This window comes from Nannospalax galili, unplaced genomic scaffold, assembly GCF_000622305.1.
Source record: "Nannospalax galili isolate Female #2095 unplaced genomic scaffold, S.galili_v1.0 scaffold242, whole genome shotgun sequence".
Lineage (NCBI taxonomy): Eukaryota > Metazoa > Chordata > Mammalia > Rodentia > Spalacidae > Nannospalax > Nannospalax galili.
In genome coordinates this window covers 332,204-355,930 of record NW_008348081.1, presented here as the reverse complement: position 1 = coordinate 355,930, position 23,727 = coordinate 332,204, and the positions used below count along the sequence as shown (strand labels likewise).

The window sequence follows — 23,727 nt, the reverse complement described above, 5'->3', positions numbered from 1 at the left end:
TCATCAGAGCAATACACGAAGATGATTTCAACCCACCCTATGCAGCCCAAGAGACTTGGCTCACACAGATGTGTGAGGCTGCCTACAGATAATTCCCCACATCAACTGATCCCCCGGGATGATACCCCTTGGAGGGCTGGTAGTCAATGACGGGTAAGATCCTGTTGGGCTGAATCGACCTAAGCCAGGATATGGACGTGTATGCCCATGCTCCAATGACGGGTAAGGTTCATGCCAGAACAGGACAACCTAAGACAGGCACAGTCCATGATCCTGGATTCATCCCGAGGCAGAGCTGCCTACAGGCTCTTGCTGGACAGTCATTTTTAAAGAAAAAGGGTGGAAATGTAGCATGAGGCCTTCCAAGATGGCACGGACTCAGAGCCCTGGGATTCAGCGAGAATTCACTTCCCTTCCAAAAGGAGCCCACGCCTCCATAATACCCTGCTCCATACCCTGCTCGCGAGCCCAGTGACTGCTGACAGACTGTGTGGCACAGACCAATCAGAAAACGATACGCTGACTAAAGGGACTTGGGGGTGGAGAAAAGAGAAATATAAAGCCTGCCCCCTCCTGCACTAAACGAGCCTGCAGCACCTCGCCTAGTGCTTGCTTCTAACCGACTCCCGGGGTCTCTGTGTTGTGGCTCCACGCCTCTTGCCCCCCCTAATCGGCAGGGGACCCGATCCAGGTTAGGGTCTTCACAGCTAGCCTGAGGAGAACCTGCAACACCTAGTAAAATTCTAACTCCTTACACAATATCACAAAGAGGGTATACGCCCTTGATACATTTTTTCCTCTCCCAGTGGCCAGGCAATGACAACAAGCAAATTTTGACAGGACAGAGCTTGGCTCAGAAAAACACTCATTTCAAAGGCTTAGAACTACTACTTCTGTGTGACCCCACTTAGTTCCCCACTGAGATTAGAGTGACTTGAAGAGGTTAACTATTCATGATAGCACAGCCAGCAAATAATTGAGCTGAAAATCTGGGTTTTCAATGTGGAAACCATGCCATGGTGATAAATTCTGAGAAGCAATGTCCATACAGAACACGCTCTCTAGGTCCCACTGATTTGGCTATGAAAAAGGTCCCATGGTCTATGCCCACATCTCACAGTGACCCAAACACACTTCGATCCAGTAAGGTGACTCCACTGGTCTCCCTTCAAAACAGCACTTCCCTAGCTACTGCCCAAATGGCTGAGTTGACACAAGCCTTCGATCCATTTCTTCTAGGCCCTCTTTCCATTGATCTGCTGTCAGGCTGAGGTTAGTATCTATCTCTATGCAACAACTTGCTGAGTTTAACTTTGTTAATTATTTTTGATGCACTTCTCCTAAACTAAGTGGACAAAGGGCAAGCACTTAAGTGTCTCTGAAAATAGTCTTTTGGATAGGAAATTAAGAAATTTTACCAGTAGGAAGGTTCAAGATTTATCATATACTTACTTGGCTGACTGAATCAATCTGTCCATTTTACCCAGTGCTTACATTATTGCTTGCCAAGAGAAAGTATTATGCACCTTGCAACAGAAAGCACTTGATAGTCTGTGAAGAATCTTTTTAGTACGCTAACAATTAAGCAAGGAAAATACATCATTTACATCACCTTACATACATATGAAGTGAGAACTGCTTTCTACATTGACACATTGTCCTATAGAGGCAGAGAAACTGGGTATGCCTAAGAGTGTGACATTGGATTTATGCTAATGAGCTGAAAGTCTTGTTTCAACAACTTAGCATTATGAACCCACGCAAGCTGCTTGGCCTCTGTGCCTCAATTTTCTCATCTGTAAAATGAGAGTAATGAGAGCCAGATACACGTGATCACTGTTAGGGTACTTAAATACATCTTTAAAATTCCAGAGTCAAGTACTTAGATGTCATAATTACTATGTAAAACAGTTTTCTGTGAACCACAAAACAAGGATCATGGTAACATAATGGGAAGCACTTGGTTCAGGTGTTCTTGTTATGTGATACTGAGAAGGATCCGTTTTGCTTGTTTGTATGCATGAGGGGGGGTAATACATGCCTGTACATGTGCATGCATATGCACACTGTAGAAGCCAGAGGCTGACATCAGGCATCTTCTTTGGTCACTCCTCCTTATATATTGAGGTAAGGTCTCTCTCTGACCCTGGAGCTGGCCATTAGTCAGCTTGCTCACGCTCCTGTCTTTGTCTCCCAAAAGCTGGGTTTTTTATGGGTTTTTTTTTTTTTCTTTTTGTCTTATTTCAAACTATAAAATACTAGATTCTTGAACTGGAGAGAAGTACTTATAGTGGCCTGAAGAATCAAAGTGTCCCATGTCACTAGTTTATATATAAGTCCATGTAGCAAATCTGTGGTATCTGCAGGACCTGAAAGTTGCCTCCAACCAACAAAGTGTAGGAGCCTGAATTGACTTCTACCAACAGCTGAATGGGTATAGAAGAAGATTCTTCCCCATCTGAGCCCTCCTGATGAGAACACAGCCCAGGTGACACTCTGCAGCCTTACAAGACCCTCAAAAAGAATCTAGTCCACAACCACACAAAAAACACATTTAGAATCCTGAGCCACATAAACTGTGAGATTATGTGTATTGTTAAAAGAAATGTACTTTACCAACCGTCGCATATACTTGGTAAACAAAGAGGGATAAAGAAAAACAGCATCCATCATCACTGTTGCTAATTTAATGATCATTCCAGAATTCACTCCTAGTCTTTCTTGAAACATATGACTTACTGTATAGTGAATAAGAGTAGGCATATACTGTTATAACTTAATTTTGTATGTATGTTGCCTACATTATCCTATGCTAATACATATTCTTCATATTTGTTTTTATTGGGTGTAAAATTTTCTGTCAAGGAAGTGGAGTAAAATTATTTATGTAGTTTACAATTATTGGCCATAATATCTGGCTTCCAATATTCTGCTATTATAAATGAAACACTACTATCCGTGTGGGCATGCATGTGTCTAGTGTTTGAAACTATACTTTGGATTAGTCCATAGGAGGAAATCTGGTAGGAAATTATTTATCTCTGAGCAAAATGTAATCTCTCTCCCTCTCTAAGTCAATTTAAATGACACTAGAAATACCAGAACTAATTTTACAACATTCTTTTCAGTGTTGGATATTTCAATTTTTTATTTTAACTTCCATTTCTTCAGTGACTAGGGAAAATTTAAGTGCTTTTATGATTGTTTCAACTTTCTGCTTTAACTCTCAAAAGTGTCTTTAATTAAATAGTCTAACCTCTCAGAGATTCTCATTCTTTATTTACACTGTAAAAATGCCATGTACTATAGAATATTGCTGTGAAAATCAAATGCAATCATTTAAGTGAAAATACTTGAACGCCTATAAAGCCAGCACTCAGGAGGCTCAAGTATGAGGACATCTAGTTTGAGGCCAGACTGAGCTACACAGTGAGACCCTGTCTTCCAACAAAAAGAAAGGCAGAAGAAGAGAAAGAATAGGAGGGGGAGGAGGAAGGGAGGGAGGGAGGGAGGGAGAGAGGGGGACAGGGAGGGAGGAGGGGAAGAAGATGAGAAGGAGGAGCAGTAGCATCAGCAACAGCAATACCACCACTACCACCACCACCTCCATCATCACCACCACCACCATCACCACCATCACCATTACCAACACCACCACCATCACCACCACCATCACCACCACCATTACCATCATCACCACCACCATCACTACCACCACCAGGTACCAGCAGCAGCAGCAATATCTCATGGTTGCTCATTTTTAACTTAATGAGTAAGTGGTCAGCAGAAAGATACAAAGTAGCCAGCAATACAAGGTCCATATGGAATGCAAGCACAAAACTGACAGTGGGGAGAAAGCAAAATGTCTAGGGACCATCCAAAAATGGCATGTTAGCTATAAATAAAAAAATGCCATCTCTGTCACACCTTTCCGCAAAGCCCTTTAATGGGACAGTGGTACTGAGAGGTATCCTGCCAGAGCACCTCCCTGCCAAGCTGAGATCTGAGACAGGTTCCAAGTACACCTGCCCATGCTCTGCTGATTCCTGCCCCAAACAGAAGACACATACAAGGTGGAAGCTCCACCACTAATGGTAAAGCAAGGCCCTTGGCCTTAAGAGAAGCCTGTTCTAGACTCTTCTATCAGCCATTTTTATAAAAAAGAAAAATTGTTCTTTTTCTCTTTGAGAGGAAGTCCACTGTCTGTATGATTGAAAAGCACTTTAATTACAAAACTGCTACACATCAAAAACATAACCACTTCATCTAGTTAATGGGTAGGAAGACAAAAGTTTGGTTTTGAACCTCTAGGTCAAAGTTAAAACTGGCATACACTGACCTCTACGGTAGGACCTACAGAAGGTGTGAACTTGACCCTACATTTCTGTTTCTGATGAAACATCCTGAAGTTCCCACTCCCAGAAAGAACCATCTAGACACAGGCAGCCAGAACTTTCCATTATTTAGAATCTGTTCTTATTTGAAGAAATAAGTGTCGTGAGTGAACTTCGTCAGCCCTGCATTACAGTGTGTGACGCCAAGGACCGCTGTTTGAAGAAGAAACCCCTGGGAAGGTGGGTCTGATTGCATCACTTCATCGGCTGAGCCTCTGCTGGTGGTTTATAATTTACTCAGGAAAAACAGATAGTCAAACACTGGTCAAGACCCCTGAGAGGCATCCAGAAAGCTGTCCTTGCTTACTGCATTACATACACAGTCAGAAGGGTTATAAGGTAGTAAGTACCATGATTCCTTAACAAACAGCTGACTTCCGGAACCTGAGCAGTTTGCCTGTCCTCAAGAAATAGCAGCAAGGTGAGGGTGTGAAACCAAATAAATGGTAATTTAGAAACTAAGGTCAGAGGCCTATGCTATGAGCACTCCTGGGGCCAACTTTCTGCACAAAAGAAAATTATGTTCTTGAATTATAAAGCTAACATGAAATTTTTCTAATGATTCCAACAATAATGAACACTTCTCATACCAAAGTTAGATTGTCTTTCAACAACAGAAATACACTAGCCCCAATTTTCCTACAGGCAAAAGCACTATTTATAGAAAGGACAGTGATGAAAATTTCTATGTGCTTAAGAAACTCAAATACTCATGCCAAGAGTATTATATCTGTGACCTAAGAGACAGCAAAACCCTGTGTCAAAATAAGATGGAGATCACGATGGGCCTGTAATTTTTTTCGCCAGATGCAGGAAAAGGTTGCTTCTAACTATACAAATGCTCTTTTACTTTTTCTAGTGCTGCAAACTGAACCCAAGGCCTCACACACAGGAGATAATGCTGTATCACTGAGCTAGCCCCCTAGCCTTCAAATGCTCAGTTTTCAGTGTTTGCAACCAAGGGTATCAAAATTTCTTATGTGGAAACTATAGAGATTATTAATGGAATCTTCTCATTTTACTGTAGGCAACAGAGCCCTAGAGAAGTGAACTGATGTGTTCAAAGTTTCACAATGACAGGTACACCAGGGGGTCCATGAAAAAGAATAGAAATCAGGCCTCTCTGTGGCACTTTCTCCAGTCCAACCATGAGGGTCTTACAACACTGTGTTGTGTTGATTAAACAGAGAACGTATATGCAACTTAGAGCAAATGTGCAGTCCCAGAAAAAGCAATTTGTTCCTTCTTTGTCCCTCTTTACCTCAGACTCTACATTTCCTACTGAGACAGCCCACTTCCCTAGCACTCAGCGCCATCTCTCCACACTGTCCTCAGAACCGCTTTTCCAGTGTTCATAGGCAAGGCATGACACTATGGCTCCAGCACCCTCCTCTTTTTCAGTTGCCCCTAGAACCAGGAGTAGTGGACTGTAGCAAGATTCCTTCATGGGCCTTTATGATCCTGAGGAGCATACACAGTAAGAGGCTGCAGTTCTGCTTGAAATGCAGAATTTCTGCTAATGACCACATGGATAGAGGAGCAACTGTTTGTATCATATAATCCATCTTTTAGCTTTCTCTCCACATGAACATGTTAAGTTCTTGTGTATGTGTTTCATGGTGCTCACTGCTGTTAGGATGGGGATATATATGCAGTAGTTGCTGACATTTAGACATGAAGATGAGGACCTTCCATACCTTCCCATGTAGTAAAGGCCATTAAGGAACATGGGGACAGTTTATGAACCTGATGTCCACCTAAGAACACCGGCTATTACTTTAAAGGTAGGATTATGTTCTTTACAAATGACTACAGAAGGAGAGAGAGAGGGAGGGAGGGAGGGAGGGAGGGAGGGAGAGTTCCATCTCAGATATTAAGTACCAGGGGAAAGTCTTTGACTGCTACTACTGGAGTGAAATGAAAAAGCTTCTAAATGTTTAAAGAATCATTGCAACATGGTATTTCCCCAACTTATCACACTTATGTAACAGCATCACTGGAAAAGAAACAATTGTAAAATAAAAATACTATCTTATTTCATTTTGGCATCAAAATAAATATTTTTTTTTAACACTGTTCATAACAAAATGGTTTACCTTCCAGCATTTTCTGCAGACTGTTCCTCATGACATGGATGTTCTCTATTCCGATAAACTGAAACTTGATATTGGAATAATTGTCTTCATTCTCATAGCCTTTCCCTGCAGCACGATTTGCCATTGCATTAAGCTGCAGTGGGCAGCAAAACAGAACAGTCACCAATTACATTCAGAACACGGACTGACCAACACATTTTATGAACACATAGAAACATTACAAAGATGTGCAGACATAATATGGTCTAAATCCTGGGGCACTGCACTGGCCTGCATAGTTCTAGGCACAAACACTTAGCTCATATCCAACAGCATCCATGTGCTAGCTTGGCTAACATTTTCTTAGCTGGGACGTGTTCTATAAAATCTACTGGAGACACCTCTGCTGGTTGCCTGCCAGAGATGCTGAATCAATGTGGAATTCTGTGGCAGAGTCACTTTGTTCCAGTTTAATCCCATACATTAGAACTTGCTGGTTGGTAGAAGAATATCCACAGAGACAGTTGTCAATACGGCTCTGTACATTGAATTACCTACCAGTATGCAAGCAACAATAAACATGTTACCAGGTAGGAATGGTTTTATCTTTCTAATTTGCACAATTAAACCTTGAGCAAGAATTACTAAATTATGAAACAAAATGAAGAGAGAATGCAGGGTCAGGCTCCATCTCCACCTACCCTACTTAAATGTCTAATGTATGGGCTTTTTTGCCACTTTCATAATCAAAACTTTAATTTTAGAGACAAAAAGTTGGAAGTTCAGAGGGCTGAAGAGATGGCTCAGTGGTTAAGACCACTGGCTATTGTTCCAGGTGACCCAGGTTCCATTCCCAGCACCCACATGGCAGCTAACAACTGTCTGTTAACACCAGTTCCAGGGGATCTTACGCCCTCTTCTGGCCTCTGTGGACATTGCACAACACAGGTGCGCTTAAATACATGCAAGGCAATACACTCACACACAAAAAATAAAATAATTTTTTTTTAAATTGGAAGTTTCTTGGGGGCTGGAGAGATGGCTCAGTGGTTAAGAACACTGGTTGCTCTTGCAGAAGACCTGAGTTCGAATCCCAGCACCCACATGGCAGCTAACAACTGTCCATAACTCCAGTTCCAGGGGATCCAACAGTCTCTTCTGTCCTCCACAGGCATTGCATGACACGGGTGCACTTACCTACATAGAGGTAACACACACATACACATAAAATAAAAATAATAGATAAAATATTTTTAAAAACCCCACCAAACTGGAAGTTCAATGCAAATTGGGTTTAATGCTAATGGACTCTGAAGAAATTTATTAAGCCCCAACTCTGCCCTAACCCTATATAGTAAAATCAAGGAGCAGATAAGTCCTGCCTTATCCAGGAAATTCAGAGATTTTCCGCATGGACATACACCTGCTAATGCGCCTCTCTTGCTATTTGACTAGGCAGGCTGGCAGAAACAATGTTCACTGGCCATTCTCTTCCTCAGGTCACAGAGGCAGAGGACGAGCCCAGGCAGAGAACCATGACGACGGCAAGGGGAAATCTGTTTTTAAGAGTGTTATGTGAAATACTACTTCAAATAGCTAAGTGTTAAATTAAGTTAAAAACACGTTATGTTCTTTGACTAAGATCCCATACTCTGGAAAAACCTCACAAAATAAAAGTATCAGCACATGACAGCCAACAATATTTGTTGTGATTTCTTTTATATAATAGAAAAAATTCCAAGCCCAAGAATATCTCAAGAGAGAAAAAAATGGTTATATTATGGTATTCATGCCCTGAACTGCAACCAGGCACAGAAGATATAGATTAATCTCTCTCTCTCTCTCTCTCTCTCTCTCTCTCTCTCTCTCTCTGAGGATATAGATTGGTATCTCTCTCTCTCTCTCTCTCTCACACACACACACGCACGCACACACACACAATATTCCTATAAGCATGATTTTAATGCATAAACTTACTGACATATTTATGTTTATGTATGTTCATTAAGAACAACAAAATTATGGAAAAATATAGAACTAGCACTGCATAGGAACTCCTGCTTCAAGAGCAACCCTGTTCCTGAGTTCCACTTGTGTAACATCAGCTGGGGAATATCAACCCCTTGGGAGACTGTTCCCAGTCTACAAGAGCAGATCAGTAGGCTATAAGAACAAAAGTTTTACCTTTAAGAAAGATAATATGTTTTAAGGGACACTGTATGTTCATTCTTTAAAACATTCATAACTAAATGGGACACCCTCTCCTCCCAAGGTTCAGGGATCACTGAGGAAGGGGCAGAAGATTAGATGAGCCAAAAGTGGTGGATAACTACAAGGAAACCATATTTTCTAGGCCCAACAAGGCAGATATGCGTATGAATTCACAGTGGTTGTGACAGCATGCCCAAAGCTTGCATAAGCCCAAAGCAAACAAAATCCCAGTCTGGAGAGAGGAGGTGGGCATATCCCCCCTTAGCTGAGGAGCTATTGGCAACTGATGACTGCAGGGAGATGGAGTAAGTTTCCTTTAAGACTCTGCAGTCAACCCCACTCTAGAGGATGGTTACACAGCCAACAGCACATGGACAGCACAAACTGAACTCAATGGATGGGTAGAGAAGTGATAGGCAGACCTGGGTGGGTTTGGGAGCAGTGTGAATGATCAAAATACATTGCATGAAATTCTCAAAAACCTAAATAAAAAGTTCAAATATTTTAAGGCATTTTCCCCAGAAATTATTCATAAACTTATTCTTCTGAAACTATGTACTACAAAAATTGTTTTATATAATTATTTTCAAAGCCTAATTTTCAAAGTTAATCCTTTATAACACACTTCATAAAACACAACAATTAAGAGAATCCATGCAAGAAGCCTATGTTACATGAACTTGATACTTGTTCTCTCTGAATAATAAGCCTTGCTGCCACAGCACCATCCTCTTCTAAAAATGTGTAATATGTAAAAAGTAGAGACTATCACTATTATGAATGCTTTACAATACTTGTAATTTTGTAATATGTAACATATGCTCACACTGTTAAATTGTTAATAAGCTATGATGGGAGAACTAGTTAGCAGTCTTCTTTAACACGCAGGAGCAAACACTTGAAAGTCAAGTGTACTTCACATCGTATACAGAAGGTGGCAGTATTTAATCTCCCATGCAAAGGGCAATTTTTCAGGAGCTCCAGTTATTTTATGGGTTTATCATGATAATGTGCTTTAAAGTTGAACTTAAGCAGGAGACAGATTTAGCATTACTCAACATTCAAAAGTCTACTCTAGGTTTGCTTTGATAGATGGCAGATGAATGGATGGATGTGTGTGCCTTATATCAACAAATCACTATTAGTAAGTCTTATGGGGCTCCTTTGGCTGAGATAATTTTATAATCTAATAAAAAGGTATTGACCTCAGATCCCAAAAATTCCTAAGTAGACAAGTGGGAGAGATAAGTGAATTCCAGTTTTCATTTCTGCTTATGAAACAGACAAATGGAAAGGAGGGGCTGGAAAATCTACCTTGTTGCTTAACACTTGGCTACCTGATGTCACCATCTTCAGTCCAGATGATGCCCATAAAAGAAACAAAAAAGGCACTGGTTGGAATAAAAAGATGCATAAGAAGCTGTTCTTGTTTTCTTACATTCATAACTGAATATGCAAGGGAAAGTGAATGGTGTCAAACGGTAGCAGACAATCCCCACCAGAACTGGGAGGAGCCGAGTGAACAGCAGCCACCATGGCAAGAGTTGGAATCCAGAGCAACCCTGCAGACTGAGGAAAGTGTGCAAGCTGGAGCTGGGTTTACTGGGGAGGGTGTAGAGACTATTCTAGATGAAGCAAGGAGGGAGGTGGAGGCCACACCCTTCCCAACCCAGCACACATACTCAAAGGAGACTTAATGACTGACTGACCAATGGATATGTGACTAGATAAACGAATGATTCTTTACCATCCTGGTTCAATCACACCTATGAAAACTCAGTGAATGTTCATCTTGAGATCAAGATGAAGGAAGTCCAGTCCTCGTCACTATCATAGTGCTGGGATCTAAGACCTTATCAGTTACATTTTATGCCTGTCTTAGGACAAGGCCTGATCTGACAATGCTGAAGAGAAGACCATAGCAGAATTTGACCTTGGCAGAACTGGCCTAACACACATGGTCAAATGGTGGTCCCTTTCTCCAGCTACGACTTGCTAACCTTAACTGCAGCACAGACATGGGAATATGAGATGTTTATTCCACGCAACTACTGTCTATAGCTGATCTAGTCAAAATCTGTTTCACCACTTAGGACATCTTGGGCAGATTTTAATAGATTTAGGATTAAAACCAGGTAGGAAATCTCTAACCAGCTTAATGCAAAAATGGTCTGTTTCCTCCTTTACTGGATATTTGGTCTGCTGAGCACTTTGCTCTGGGACTTTTCCCTCCGCTATTTCTTCCAGGCTCATCTGTTCCGTGTAGCCGATAGGAAGTGGCACAGGCACTCATTGGTTGGCACAGGCACTCATTGGTTGGCACACCTCTCTGATTAATACTAACAGGCCATCTCCAACTTCTACAGCATAGGTATTAAAACGCTGACTCTCCTAAGACACATGTGGGTTCCTGGAGGTAGGAAGTACACATTTCATTCATATGGACTCCATCATGGCATAAACCTCCTCCATTCCCCCGTCTCTCGCAGCTGGGGACCCTCAGTATGTAAGCTGTCTTAGCAAGGTTTTAGCAAGATGGTTCAGGTCCAACCTAACTCAAAGGGCATTCCTCGATCCTTGCACTGACAAAAAGCAGATGTGCAGACTGCTCCTCCTGTAGCTATACACAGCTGTCTCACATTCTCCTTCCTTTGCTGATCGCCATCTGCAGGCCCATGCACATCTGACCAAGCCTGAAGATCCCAGGTTCAAGTCTTTCAAGCAGTTTTAATCTTCACAGCTGTATTTCTCAGATGCCACCTTCTTGAGATTCAGTGCACAGACACCACCTCATCACCAACTCCAGAGGAAGAAACAGCCCATGGTGACTTCCTGTTACTCAATAAAATAATCACTGACATGGGGAAGTCAAGGCAACAACCACAAAGGAATTTTTGACAGTGGAGCAGGATGCAAGGTCAAGCCCCTACCGAGGCAGGTAAAAGCCTCAACTTTCCCCCTTCCCTTCATGGCTCAACACTTCCTCCACAGTGGCAGGTATTCTGTGGGCAGCTCAGAGCCCCCTGAGCTCCTCTGGCCATGAGCTGACTTTGGCTGAGCTTGGGGCTACCTCTTCAGCTCTGTGTCTCTGCTTTCACTGAGTGTATGCTCAATTGAGGTGGAAACCCTCTTGAGCCCTGAAGTCGGGAGAGGTCCACTAGTGATATTTTTTTAAACAAGAAGAGCTTTTGAGTCAGTTAAGTCTGTATTCAAATGTGCCTCAGCCCTAAATTATATGGTCTTGGGCAAATTACTTAACCTCTTTAAACCTAATCCCTTACCCAAGAAAAGAAAAAAACAATCTCCTAATCTACAGAATCTTTATAATGAACTAAACGAGAAAGCACCTGTTATTTCTAGAAGCTTAGAAAAGAACCAAAACATTTGATAAAGTCATGAGCAAGGCTGAGATAAAAATGAAATAGTCCTCATTTTTATAACTCAACTAATATTGCTCTGACACTTTTTCACATTTTCTTAATGCATGGAGCACATGCGCCAAGGTCAGATCCTTTTCCATACAAGCTTGAGGACAGCACTGCCTTTGTACCCCTTCACTCTCAGGTCAGTAAGCAATGCAGAAGGCTTTCATCTGAAGAGACAGAAAGTGAAGCTCTTAGATGGGTTGGCCCTGCTCAAAAGCCAAGGATCAAGGTCCTTTGTGCTGCCCACTAAGTCTTTCTCTTCTTAATTAAATGAGTGAGCAAATGGGGTAGGACTTGGGCTGTGGTGCCACCATTCACACCTTCCAAGGCAAACATCCTCTCAGTCTCTCAGTTACCCAGGAAACCTAACACAGCCTGGGGCAGCTAAGTCTTTCTCTTCTTAATTAAATGAGTGAGCAAATGGGGTAGGACTTGGGCTGTGGTGCCACCATTCACACCTTCCAAGGCAAACATCCTCTCAGTCTCTCAGTTACCCAGGAAACCTAACACAGCCCGGGGCAAAAAAAAAAAAAAAAAAAAAACCACAGACTTGGTCTTTAAAAGAATGAAAGCTTGACTCAAACAGTTTAAAAATCATGAGAAGTGTGTGTGTGTGCCTGAATAAATACAAGGAAGAGGGCTACCAATTTTCTTTAACGGATCAGAGACAAACTTCTTATCGCTGAGAATAAACACACTAAGTGCTAAATATACCCTTTGAATCAAATCCTTAGGACTAATTGGTTTTAAATCTGGAATAGGCCTGGTCCTGCAGCTGCCACATTCTAGGCAAGGCTTACATAACACAGAGTCAACTTGGATCACTGGCTCTTAAATTAGGAGGTGAATCTGTCTATCTTTATTTAAAGCTGGAAAAGCAGGATTGGAAAAAGAGCTTTCTAGTCTCCACTCTAGTCAAGCCCTTGTCTTTTCTTCCCTCTTTAAGCTTGTCTGGGATTTATCTTCTAAGAAGCATATATAATTACAAGGAAATTCAAAACAGCTCTATCTTACTCAAAAGATACAGGAAAAAGGAAGGAATGCAATCAGGATCTGAAGAAAGGGCTCGAACCCCGGGTCAGAGAGAAAGGCACAGATCGAAAGAGAACAGTAAAATGTATGACCTGGGAGGATGTGAGGTGACCATGCCATAATGTCTGCTAGTCTCCATGACTGGTACTGTCTGGCATCAGAGAGTAACTCCCACTACTTCAAACAGGCAAATCCTATAGTGCCCTGTGAGCAGGAGCAGAGAGACCTGTTCATGAGCAGAGCCATGATCCTGCACTAGGAGAACAGCACAGCAGTGACCTAATACATGAAGTATTTGGTAAAATGAGGCTCAGAGGAGTGGTAGACAATGACCCAGGTTCTAAGGATCTGTAAGAAGACTGCATTGGGTTCCTTATTCTCATAGTGTCCATGAGTACAGACCACATCTATACATACCCATCTCGGTCTGTACATGCCTACTCTTTTTTTTTTTAGTATTTTGTTATTTTTATTTTATATGTATGAGTGTTATGCCTGCGTGTATGTAAGTGCACCTGTGTCATGCAATGTCTGTGGAGGTCAGAAGAGGGCGCGGGATCCCATCCCTGGAACTACAGTTATGGGCAGTTGTTAGCCAACATGTAGGTGCTGGGAACCGAACCTGGGTCCTCTGCAAGAGCAGTCAGTTCTCTTAACTGCTGAGCCATCTCTCCAGCCCTGTAAGTGCCTGCTCTTCTTAAACTGACTTGAATGGTTAGTCCTATTTTTTTTCTTTCCTTTGTAATGCCTTTATTCTTTTTTAAATAGCTTCACTGAAATTTTATTCATGTCCTACAGCTCAACTATTTAAAGAATGTTAGTGTTTCGTATGTTCACATGCTTCATGGTTATCACCATCACCTAAATTTATAACATTTCTATCATTCCAAAGAAAAATCTGTACACTCACAGTCGCCTCCCATTCTTCCCATCCATCTCCATAGCTTTAAGCACCAGTCAGTTTACTACATGGCATTATGAATTTTTGCTTATCCTGGACACTTTCTGTAAATGGAATCTTACAACAAGGACTACCCTGTGACTGGCTTTTCTCACTTAACATCTTCGAAGTTCATCCACAAGGTTCTATGTCACAAGACTCCATTCTTTTTTATTGCTGAATAATGATCCACTGAAGGAACCAAATTTGATTTGATTAATAATAAGTATTCACATATAGGTTTTTATGACATCTTTCTCATCAGGCATAGGCTACATTGATTACAATGCCAAAGTATTCACATATAGGTTTTTATGACATCTTTCTTATCAGGCATAGGCTACATTGATTACAATGCCAAAATCCTGAATAATGGATATTTCATGCTGTCCACATTTTGTGTTACATATTCACCGCACATCAAGATGATTTACTTCTGTCTTCACTGACACCTCCCTCTAAGGACACCATTTCTTTACTACTTCTGAAAGAACTGAGTCTAATTCTTCATGCGTATCTCTAGAAAATGTATTGTACCTAAAACTGAATTTTAAAAAACACTAAAAAACACTAAAACACTACCTCCTCCACCACCAAGTGAAGCTGAGTAGAAGGAAAGTCTAAGATCAACTTGGCTTCCCCCTGATAAACAGCTCCATCATTTTCTACTGGGTACTATGGAATTAGAGAATTAATATATTAGTAAATATGTTATTATGAAATAATATTTTTCTAACAGTAGACAAGTAGAATGTTCTCTGTCCCCCAAATCTTATTCCCTTCTCCATGGTATTTAACAGCTTAGTGTTTATTCTTTCAGATCCTTTTCTACATATTTAACATATACCTATAGTATTTGCACAAAAGCATAATAGTCTACATCTTATTTTGTGACTGGTTTTTACCCTTAACCTTACAATGTACAGACCTTTCCAACCTTTCCAAATCATGGGTGTAGATCATTACAAATAGGATCTGAAAAGGTCTAGCTGAATACCTCACAAACTGAACCACAGGAGCTCCACAGTAATCTTCACATTTTTGGAACAGAAAGAGACGGCTTAGACACAAATACGATGATAAATGAGTATATTTAGGGGGCAACTTCTAAAATCAAACCACACTCATTCACTGTGCCTAGCATGTTAAAAAATAGGGAGGGATGGAGAGATGGCTCAGTGGTTAAGAGCACTGGTTGCTCTAGCAAAGGACTCGGGTTCTGTTCCCAGCACCCACACATAGTGGCTAACAAACATCTTTAATTTTAGTTCTACCTCTGGCCCATATGCAAGCAAAACAGTCATACACATAAAATGAAAATAACTTAAAAAATAGTTAATAAAAGTGGACTCAACACAGTCAGCCTCTTCAGGAGCTGAGGCGCACTAGTGAGCAGCGTCTTGGATTGCCCACAGCCTCATCGGGCCAAGAGGAACAACCCTTTGCAGATGAAGCAACCAGAGCACAGGATGGTATCTACTAGCTTGGTTCCCTTCCAACCTGAGTTCCCTTGAGTCCTGAGTATCTCCAGGACTGCAGAGAGACTCATGAAGGTGGTAGCACTTACTTTAGGCCGTGTGTCCACGACATAAATGAAGTCACTTCCAGGATTGGCTTTCCTGATGGCTTGGAGCATCTGCTCATCCTCCAGGCACCGGGCACTGAAGCCAGAGAGGGGCTGGCTGCTCCGGCAGATGGAGGCCTGCAGGAGAGGCCACAGAAACACAGCACCATCAGACACCATTAGGGAACAGACCCAGAACAAGGGGCCCTTGGTCCTTGTGTACCCCATTCCAACCTCAGAAAAGGGAATTAGACTCTGAAAATCAGGATTTGTTTGTTTTTCACTCAAGTCAAAGAACCCTCCACATGGGCAAGAGGTACAAAAAGTTTCTCTGTGTAAGATATTAGGAATGTGTAAACATGTTTAGATAGGATCCAAATCCTGAAATTTCAATCCATTTAAATAACATACTTTCCTTTTCACTAATAGTTTTTGCTGCTGAAAGTAGAAATACAAGATAAATAACTACTCTCCTGAAACTCATGAGACAGTATTAATGACAAGACTAGTTGAAAAAAAAACTGTCATGCTTTTCATCATTTTTTTTAATACCAGTGTATTTAAAAGCAGCATGAATACCCAAAATCAATTATGTGTCAATTTCTCACAGTAATGAAAGCCCAGGTCACTGCTAGGTTTGCTAATAGTATTTAGAAACAAGGGGCTTTTTCAGAGGCCACCTTAGTGTGTTCTGCAATTTCCCCACCCTGCCTTTCCAACAGAGCACAGCCAGCTTTCCATATTGGGTGGTCCTGCATTCGTGGGTTCAGCCAATCATGGCTTCAACCAACCAAGGCTTCAACCAACCATGGATCGAAAGTATTCAAACTACATAGTCTGTACTGAATACATTTAGCAAACATAGTCTGTACTGAATGCATTTCTTTTGTCACTGACTAAACAACATAGCATAACAAGTATTTACCTTGTATTAGGTATTTTAAACAATCAAGAGATGATCTAAAGAATGCAAGAGGGTTATAGCAGGGAGTTGTACATCATGACACTTCAGTGTCCAAGAAAGACTCTGGAACCCAGTCCCACAGATAACTGGATATTGTACTACTGGATACCAAACAGAACAGTACACCTTTCCCCAAGTCATAAAAACAAGTTAGGATAAACATGCAGCTATCAAATTCAAGCATTTGCGGCCAAGTAGCTTTATGAGTTTGGCTTTATTTTAACATTTACATTACATATATCACCCAGTAAGATACATAGATGACTGAATAAATCTAAATTGATTCTATAAATCCACTGCATAAAAGGGTGATGGCAGCAATGGTCAGGAGAAAAGGAATCCTCTCTAGGAGGGCCAAGGATGAAGAATTTCTAAAGATAGTCCTCTCACACACCTGCTCAGGAGCTCGGATGCAAAGTTCTATCCGTGAAAGGTGCCCCCACTCTGGGTCCTGTCTCAGCTTCCCTGTATTTCTCTGTGTGTGGTATTTGTCTTTTTGAAACAGGGTTTCCCTGTAGCCCCTAGCTGACTTGGAACTCACTTACATAGACCAGGCTGTCCTTTATCTCACAGAGATCCATCTGTCTCTGCCTCCCGAGTGCTGGGATTAAAGGCACACACTACCACACTGGGCTAACTTTCTTGTCATTAAAACCCAGTCCAGGAAAACTTAGCATGAATTCTCTAGAAAAATGAATTCAGTGTTCCTCATTAGAGAAGGCAAGGTTTCTTTCCCCTTTCTTAGTCTACTTTTATATTTATTTTGCAACAAGACTTCAAAATAAAACTTGCTTGGAACTCACCATAGTCAGGCTGACCTGCAACTCCTAGACTTGCCTGCCTCTGCCTTGAGGGTGCCAGATTAAAAGCGTGTATCACCACATCAAGCCTCTCTTAAATTCAAGAACTGTGGAGTAACCGAACCTACAACTATATGAGTGATTATCAGTCACTTTTCTGTTGCTGTGATAGAACACTGACCCAAGCAACTTATAGAAGCAAGAGTTTATTTGAGTTTACGGTTCCAGGGGAATCACAGTCCATCAAGGTTGGGGAGGCATGGCAGCAGAGGTGGCCAGAGTAGACGCTAAGCTCTCACATCTTCAAGCAGGCACAGGAAGCAGAGCGCAACTCAAGATCAGGCAAAGCTTAAGAACTCTGTCAGCCCGCCCCCAGTGACATGCTTCTTCCAGCAGGCCATGCCTTCTAAGACCTCCCAAAACAGCACCATAACGGGGACAAAATATCCAAATACTTGGACCCTATGGGACATTCTCATTCAAACCACCACAATAAAAAACTACAACGGTTTTGTAGCAGAACCAAAGTGGTTCAAGAAAACTGGGACCTATAACCAGATTTCACAGTTGAGGAGGGCAGTGTAAAGGAAATGTGAACCAAATGTGATCAGCAGGCCAGAATGTGGGAAAGGTAGGACATCAAGCTAGAGCTAGGACCAGAAGTGATGTAACAGGAGTGGTCAAAGAGGACTGGGGGGGGGGGGTAAGTGCAAACAGGGTCCGGTGGAAAGAAACTGCCAGATGGCCATGCTTCCTTTGGTCTTACAGGGGTCAGAGTCAGCCAAGCAGGGTGGCATTGGCCTGTAATTCCAGTTACATGGGAGAGTGAGACAGGAGGACCACAAGTTTAAAGACTGCTTGGAATACAAAGTAAGCTCAAGGTCAGTCAGCCTGGGTAACTTGGTGAGACTCTGTCAAAATAAATGGTTTAAAAAAGGACTGGGGCTACAGTACAATGGTTGAGCACTTGCCTGGTATGTATGAAGCCCCAGATTTAACCCCAGTACTGACCAGGTAAACAAGTAAAAGGCCAGAGTTTGCACTGTGCTCTGGAGGAACTCTGAGCAGGATTTATACTACACTTTATCAAAAGTTAAAGAAATAACAGTTAAGGACAACTACCACTAGGCTGTGTTAGATTCAGTCAGAAAAGTTAGATGGGCTGTACTATGAAATGAATTAGACATATTAGTCTAGATTCTGGTATTTTGAAGTTCATTTTCTAAATGACCTATCCATGTGCTGTGAATGAATTCTTTACCTTCATGCTTTTGTTTGCACACTTTTCAATTTTGTTCAGAACAAAAGTGGTCTCTGCATCCTTTTTTGCAGACCCTACACATACCCCATAGGCAGGGACCATCAAGAGAGTCTTACCGTTACCTGGCAGCACCCAGGGACCGGGAGCAGACATCCAAGTCTCCCCAATGGTCACTACCAGGGGTGCCTCTCATTTGTTTGTTTGGTTTTAGTGTTGAGGCAGGGTTTCATGTAGTCCAGACTGGCTTCAAACTTGCAATGTAATGGATGACCTTGGACTTTTGGATCCCCTTGACCCCTACTTACTGACTGCTGGAATTCCAGGGTGCACCACTATACCCCACTGGTTTATGCAGTGCTGAGGATCAAGTCCAGTGCTTTGTGCATGCTAGACGAGTGATCTACCAACTAAGTCACATCCCCAGCCCCTGAACGATGAGTTAGGCAGCACAATACACATAAGCTTAGCATTCCAAAAATTCTGGTTTTCAATCCTAGTTTTGCTCACACTGTATGACCGGGAGTAATTTATGTGTCCTCTCCAAATCTCAATTTTCTCACATATAAAACTGGTAATAGTCAGGTGTGGTAGCAAAGGCCTTTAATCCCAGCCCTCAGGAGGCAGAGGCAGGTGGATCTCTGTGAGATTGAGGCCAGCCCGGTCTACATAGTGAGTTCCAGGCAGGCAGGGACCAGGGAGACGCTGTTTAAAAAAAAAAAAAAAACAAAAAAAAAACACATAATAATTAAATGCAAATGTCACACTAAAATATAACACTGTAACATTTTTGTAACAATGCCTAGCTTCAATAAATAATAACTATAAACAGAGAGAAAGAAGGTCTGTAGTTTTCTTAAGAAAAAATTGCCTTCCTGGAAATCTTTTATGAGTTCTGCTCTCTAGAACTTTATGCTGTGGATTTAAGAGACCATATTATACATAATTTAAAGCAAAATAACTTTTTTTTAAAGGCACAACATAATAGCAAACATCAAAGAACAAAGAAATTCTTGCTAACAAATTCTGCTAGACGCAGAATTCCATTCACAAGTGACCATAAGGCTGCTTGATCTCTAACAGTGACCATAAGGCTGCTTGATCTGAAAGGGAGTCTAGACAGCTCTACAAAGGTCTCTGCTACATAGAAAAGGGTCATCATCACACAAGTCTTCTTGTCCAACAGACTGGGGCAACTCTTGATCACTAGAATATGGGGGTCTCAGCTCCCCATCAGCCCATGGTAAAGAAGTCAATCATACCTCCTGCAGGAGCCAGGATGACCTCACCCTCCTGTGCTCCAAGGCTTGCCTCCCACAGTCCCTGGTTGGCACTCACTGTTCCCCACTGTAACCTCAATGTGGCCCTTCCTGCTGTATGGATGGGTTATGATGAGCAACAAGAGCATGGGAAACTAATTGGCTACTTCAATCTGGCTTCCACTTACAGAAACTCATATTCAATGATGATAGTTCTGTTAATGACAAGCTCTCAGCCAGAAGCAATTATACAATCGAACTTGATATTAAAGTCCAAGCATTGTTACTAAATACAAATCTGATCATCATTTCACCTACACTTCAGATGTTAGTATGTGGGGGGTGTTGGGTGGGGGGAGTTAAAAATAGAAGCACAGCCAGTATTTCCTCGCCAAGACACACTATGAAGTGATGTTTACGAACATCTCTCTCTTTCACCCTGACACCTTTATAAGAACAGCTAAAGCTCAATGCAGGAAAGCAGACTTCATAACATGCCTACTTAGCTGTTGTAAAAGTTCATTTTTAGGTTTGCAGATCAAGAAAAGCATAGGAGGGGCAAGGAGAGCGCCAGGTCAGCAGAGCAAGGCTGGCTTCTGCGGTCTACCTCCTAAACAGCCAGTCCACTCAGAGGCACTACTTGTACTCTGTCCCTTACCACACTCACAATGACCCAAGAGCTCTTTTTTCTCCATATTTTCAAGGAGTAGCACAGACCCTGGGCTCACTGCTTCAAGACCTTGCCCACCCTACTACTGATATAACCTAAGATCCTCCTTCCCACACTAGACGTTCTCACTTCATCAGTAGATGCTCTAAAATGTGAATGTTACTGGCATCCTAATTTAAAGTACAACACCAAGAAATCTCATATCCCTACTAACACCATCAAAAAAAAAAAGTCTATCTTCCTTTGGCCTGTATCACTACTGCTCCATTTCTGTGAAGCTAAAATGTATTTGGAATGAAATAACAGGCAAATATTAGCCTTCATTACATTCCATTTCGTGGCTAGGAAAAGAACTAGGGCAAAGAATGCAAAGGCAAATGAGATCAGACATCCTTTTCTACTTTTTAAAAAAATTTTATGTGTATGTGTGTATGGCCTGTATATGTGTAAGTACGCCCATGTGGTGCAGTGCCCGTGGAGGACAGAAGAGGGTGTCAGAACCCCTGGAACTGGAGTTAAGGATGGTTGTTAGCGACCATGTGGGTGCTGGGATTCGAACCCTTATCTTTTAGAAGAACAACCAATAATCCTAACTGCTGAGTCATCTCTCCAGCCCCCAGGCATCCTTTTTTAATTGACTGAATCCATCCCTCTAAATGAAATTTTCTTTCAAAGGAGGAAACAGAGAAAGCTGTTGCTTACTCTGGTAAAGCTACCATTGCTCAAAATATTTTTAGAAGCCTCCTTTATCACCTGTCAGCTGCTGGTCTACCCAACTATAAGTACATTTATGTACACACACACACACACACACACACACACGCACACACGTGCGCACACACACGCACACACACATTATACTGACTATAAGCACATTTACGTATACACACATATACACACACACACACACACACACACACCCTCAATTGTTTACAGCATCACTTGGCTTCAAATACCAAACTATATGAACCATGAAAGTCAAACTTTTTGCCTAGTTTGAGCTAAATAACTTTTGAAGTGGATAGCAAAAACCATTATTATTCCTCCCGATTTTGTTTCAAAGCATCCACGGAAAAAAGAACTTTAAGTTTTAGGTATTTACACAGCTATCGACAAGACTACATGTTCCTGCCTACCCTGTACAGTTCTGATGAATAGGATGTGAGCAGAAATGTCACATTTCTTGGAGCCTTCCTCAAAAAAGTGAGAGCACATCATGAAACCACCTTCACCTACTGTTCTGAGTGGAGAGGTGACGGCTGGTACTAAGCCATGTTTAGCGCCAATGTGGACATGAGCCAAATTCTTAGTGGTAGCAGAGCAGGGAGGTGGAAGCAGCATGGGTCCCAACTACTGAGTGGAACAGGTCAGAACACAAAGGCTGCACTGCCTACCTCTGGAAGTCCATGTGACAGAAAATACAGATCTTTCCACTGTTGCTTGGTATCTGCTAACAGACAAACCTTTCAAGAATAGTATCTTAAAAGAGCCAGGCGTAGTGATACAAGCCTTCCCCTTTAATCCCAGCACTCAGGAGGCAGAGGCGGGGAAATCTCTGTGATGTCTGAGATCCAGGTCAGCCTGGTTTACCCAGCCAGTTCCAGGCCATCTGGGGCTACAGGTAGACACTGTTTCAAAAAAAAAAAAAAAAAAAAAAAAACCCTTTTTTTTAAAAAAAAAAAAAAAAAAAAATCCATTTTCTTGATAAACAAAGATTTCTTATATGAAAGATACTAAAAACATTTTAAAAAACAATGGCCACTGAAAAAACTAAGAATGAAGAAAAAGAATGTGCTGTGGAGCATAAGGACTTTTCTAAAATAGCTGTACAAAAGGAACCCAGCATTGAAAGGACAGGCAGAGCACACATCCAGAGAGGACCACTTAACGCACACGGATGGCTATGTTTAGGTATTGTCTGAGTCAATCCCATTATTTTATTGCCATATGTGCATAGAAGGTCAGCATCTACATGAGAACTAAGATGTAAGTAGAGTTAAATGGTCTCATACCATCAACAAGTGTATGACATCCACATACCACCAAGAAGTCAAACACACACACACACACAAAGAGCGGACAGCAGCTAGAAAAATGCCTTCTTAGGATGAAAAAAAAAAAAACCCACAAAGCATGAAACAAAAGCCTGCTTTAAGTCTTACGTGGTTATCTTTATAGTAGTATGAAAGAGCAGGAAACCGCCGTCTGCTCCGGAATTTGGAACTCCCCAGGATGATGTGTGCCGTGGCTGATTTGGGAACATACAGTTCAGTGGGGTAAGAGTCACAAACCTGTCACGAGAAAATACAAAGGCATTTTTAGGCACTGAAGCAATTCTCTGCAAACTGCCACAAGAAATTACATTTCAACATACTGATAGGCTGTATCTGTTGGCTTTTCTCAAGTGACAAAGGAAGCTGTTTTAAGGAACCTTGAAGCCATTTCAGAGAAATGAAGTGTTGTGAATTCTGGGAACTGACTCTGAAGGACAGGGAAGCAGCCATGAACATCTTGTCCTTGTGAGCTGTCCCTTCTCTCCAAAGGCTCTTTATGTGGGCAAGACAGTGACAACTGAGTATTCCTTTCATCAAAAAAAGGTATAAACTGAAATTCTGCATCACAATGGCTGAAGAAACATTAACTGCCTGTATCTGGTTGAGAGCCTAACAGAGGGAACAAGGTTCCTAAAATGCAATCACAGCAGTTTAGTCATCAGGTTACCTCTGTGTCTCTGGTACACGGTGTGTGTTTCTTGGCCCTCTCTGGACAGTTCTGCCCCTGATCTCAGATCTCTTCTATGCTTCCACAGCCTACCCATTCCACTCTCCTCAGGAAGCCTCCTTCCAGGCCCTCCAGCTCAGGAAGATTTCTAGACAGTGTTTCCTGGTGCTTCCCAACACTTCACAATATACCAGTGTTATATGTGTTTCCAATGTGTTGATTTTGTAGGTAGTAAGAGAAGACTTGCTCCTTCTGGCAGCAATGGCTACAGTGGAAGCTAGTACCTTGGAGGGTCTTAGAATTTAGAATCAGAAATCAGCACTTTAGCACCTGGCTGAGTTGGTAATTTCATAACTTTGAGGAAGCCAAACTACACTGAGTGCTTTAGTTTTCTAATCTCTAAAACTGATACTA

At 41.8% G+C, this 23,727-nt stretch overlaps 1 protein-coding gene across 1 annotated transcript in view; it reads right to left on the bottom strand.

The window, feature by feature from the left end:
* Mtmr7 (myotubularin related protein 7) overlaps window positions 1-23,727 on the bottom strand; it is a 114,872-nt gene that overhangs the window by 46,274 nt on the left and 44,871 nt on the right. Inside the window, exons 5-7 of the mRNA XM_008844512.3 lie at window positions 22,755-22,883; window positions 15,645-15,779; window positions 6,491-6,623 (exon numbers count right to left, since the gene is read on the bottom strand). Of these exons, the coding sequence (XP_008842734.1) occupies window positions 6,491-6,623; window positions 15,645-15,779; window positions 22,755-22,883 (397 nt within the window). The remainder of the gene's footprint in view (window positions 1-6,490; window positions 6,624-15,644; window positions 15,780-22,754; window positions 22,884-23,727) is intronic.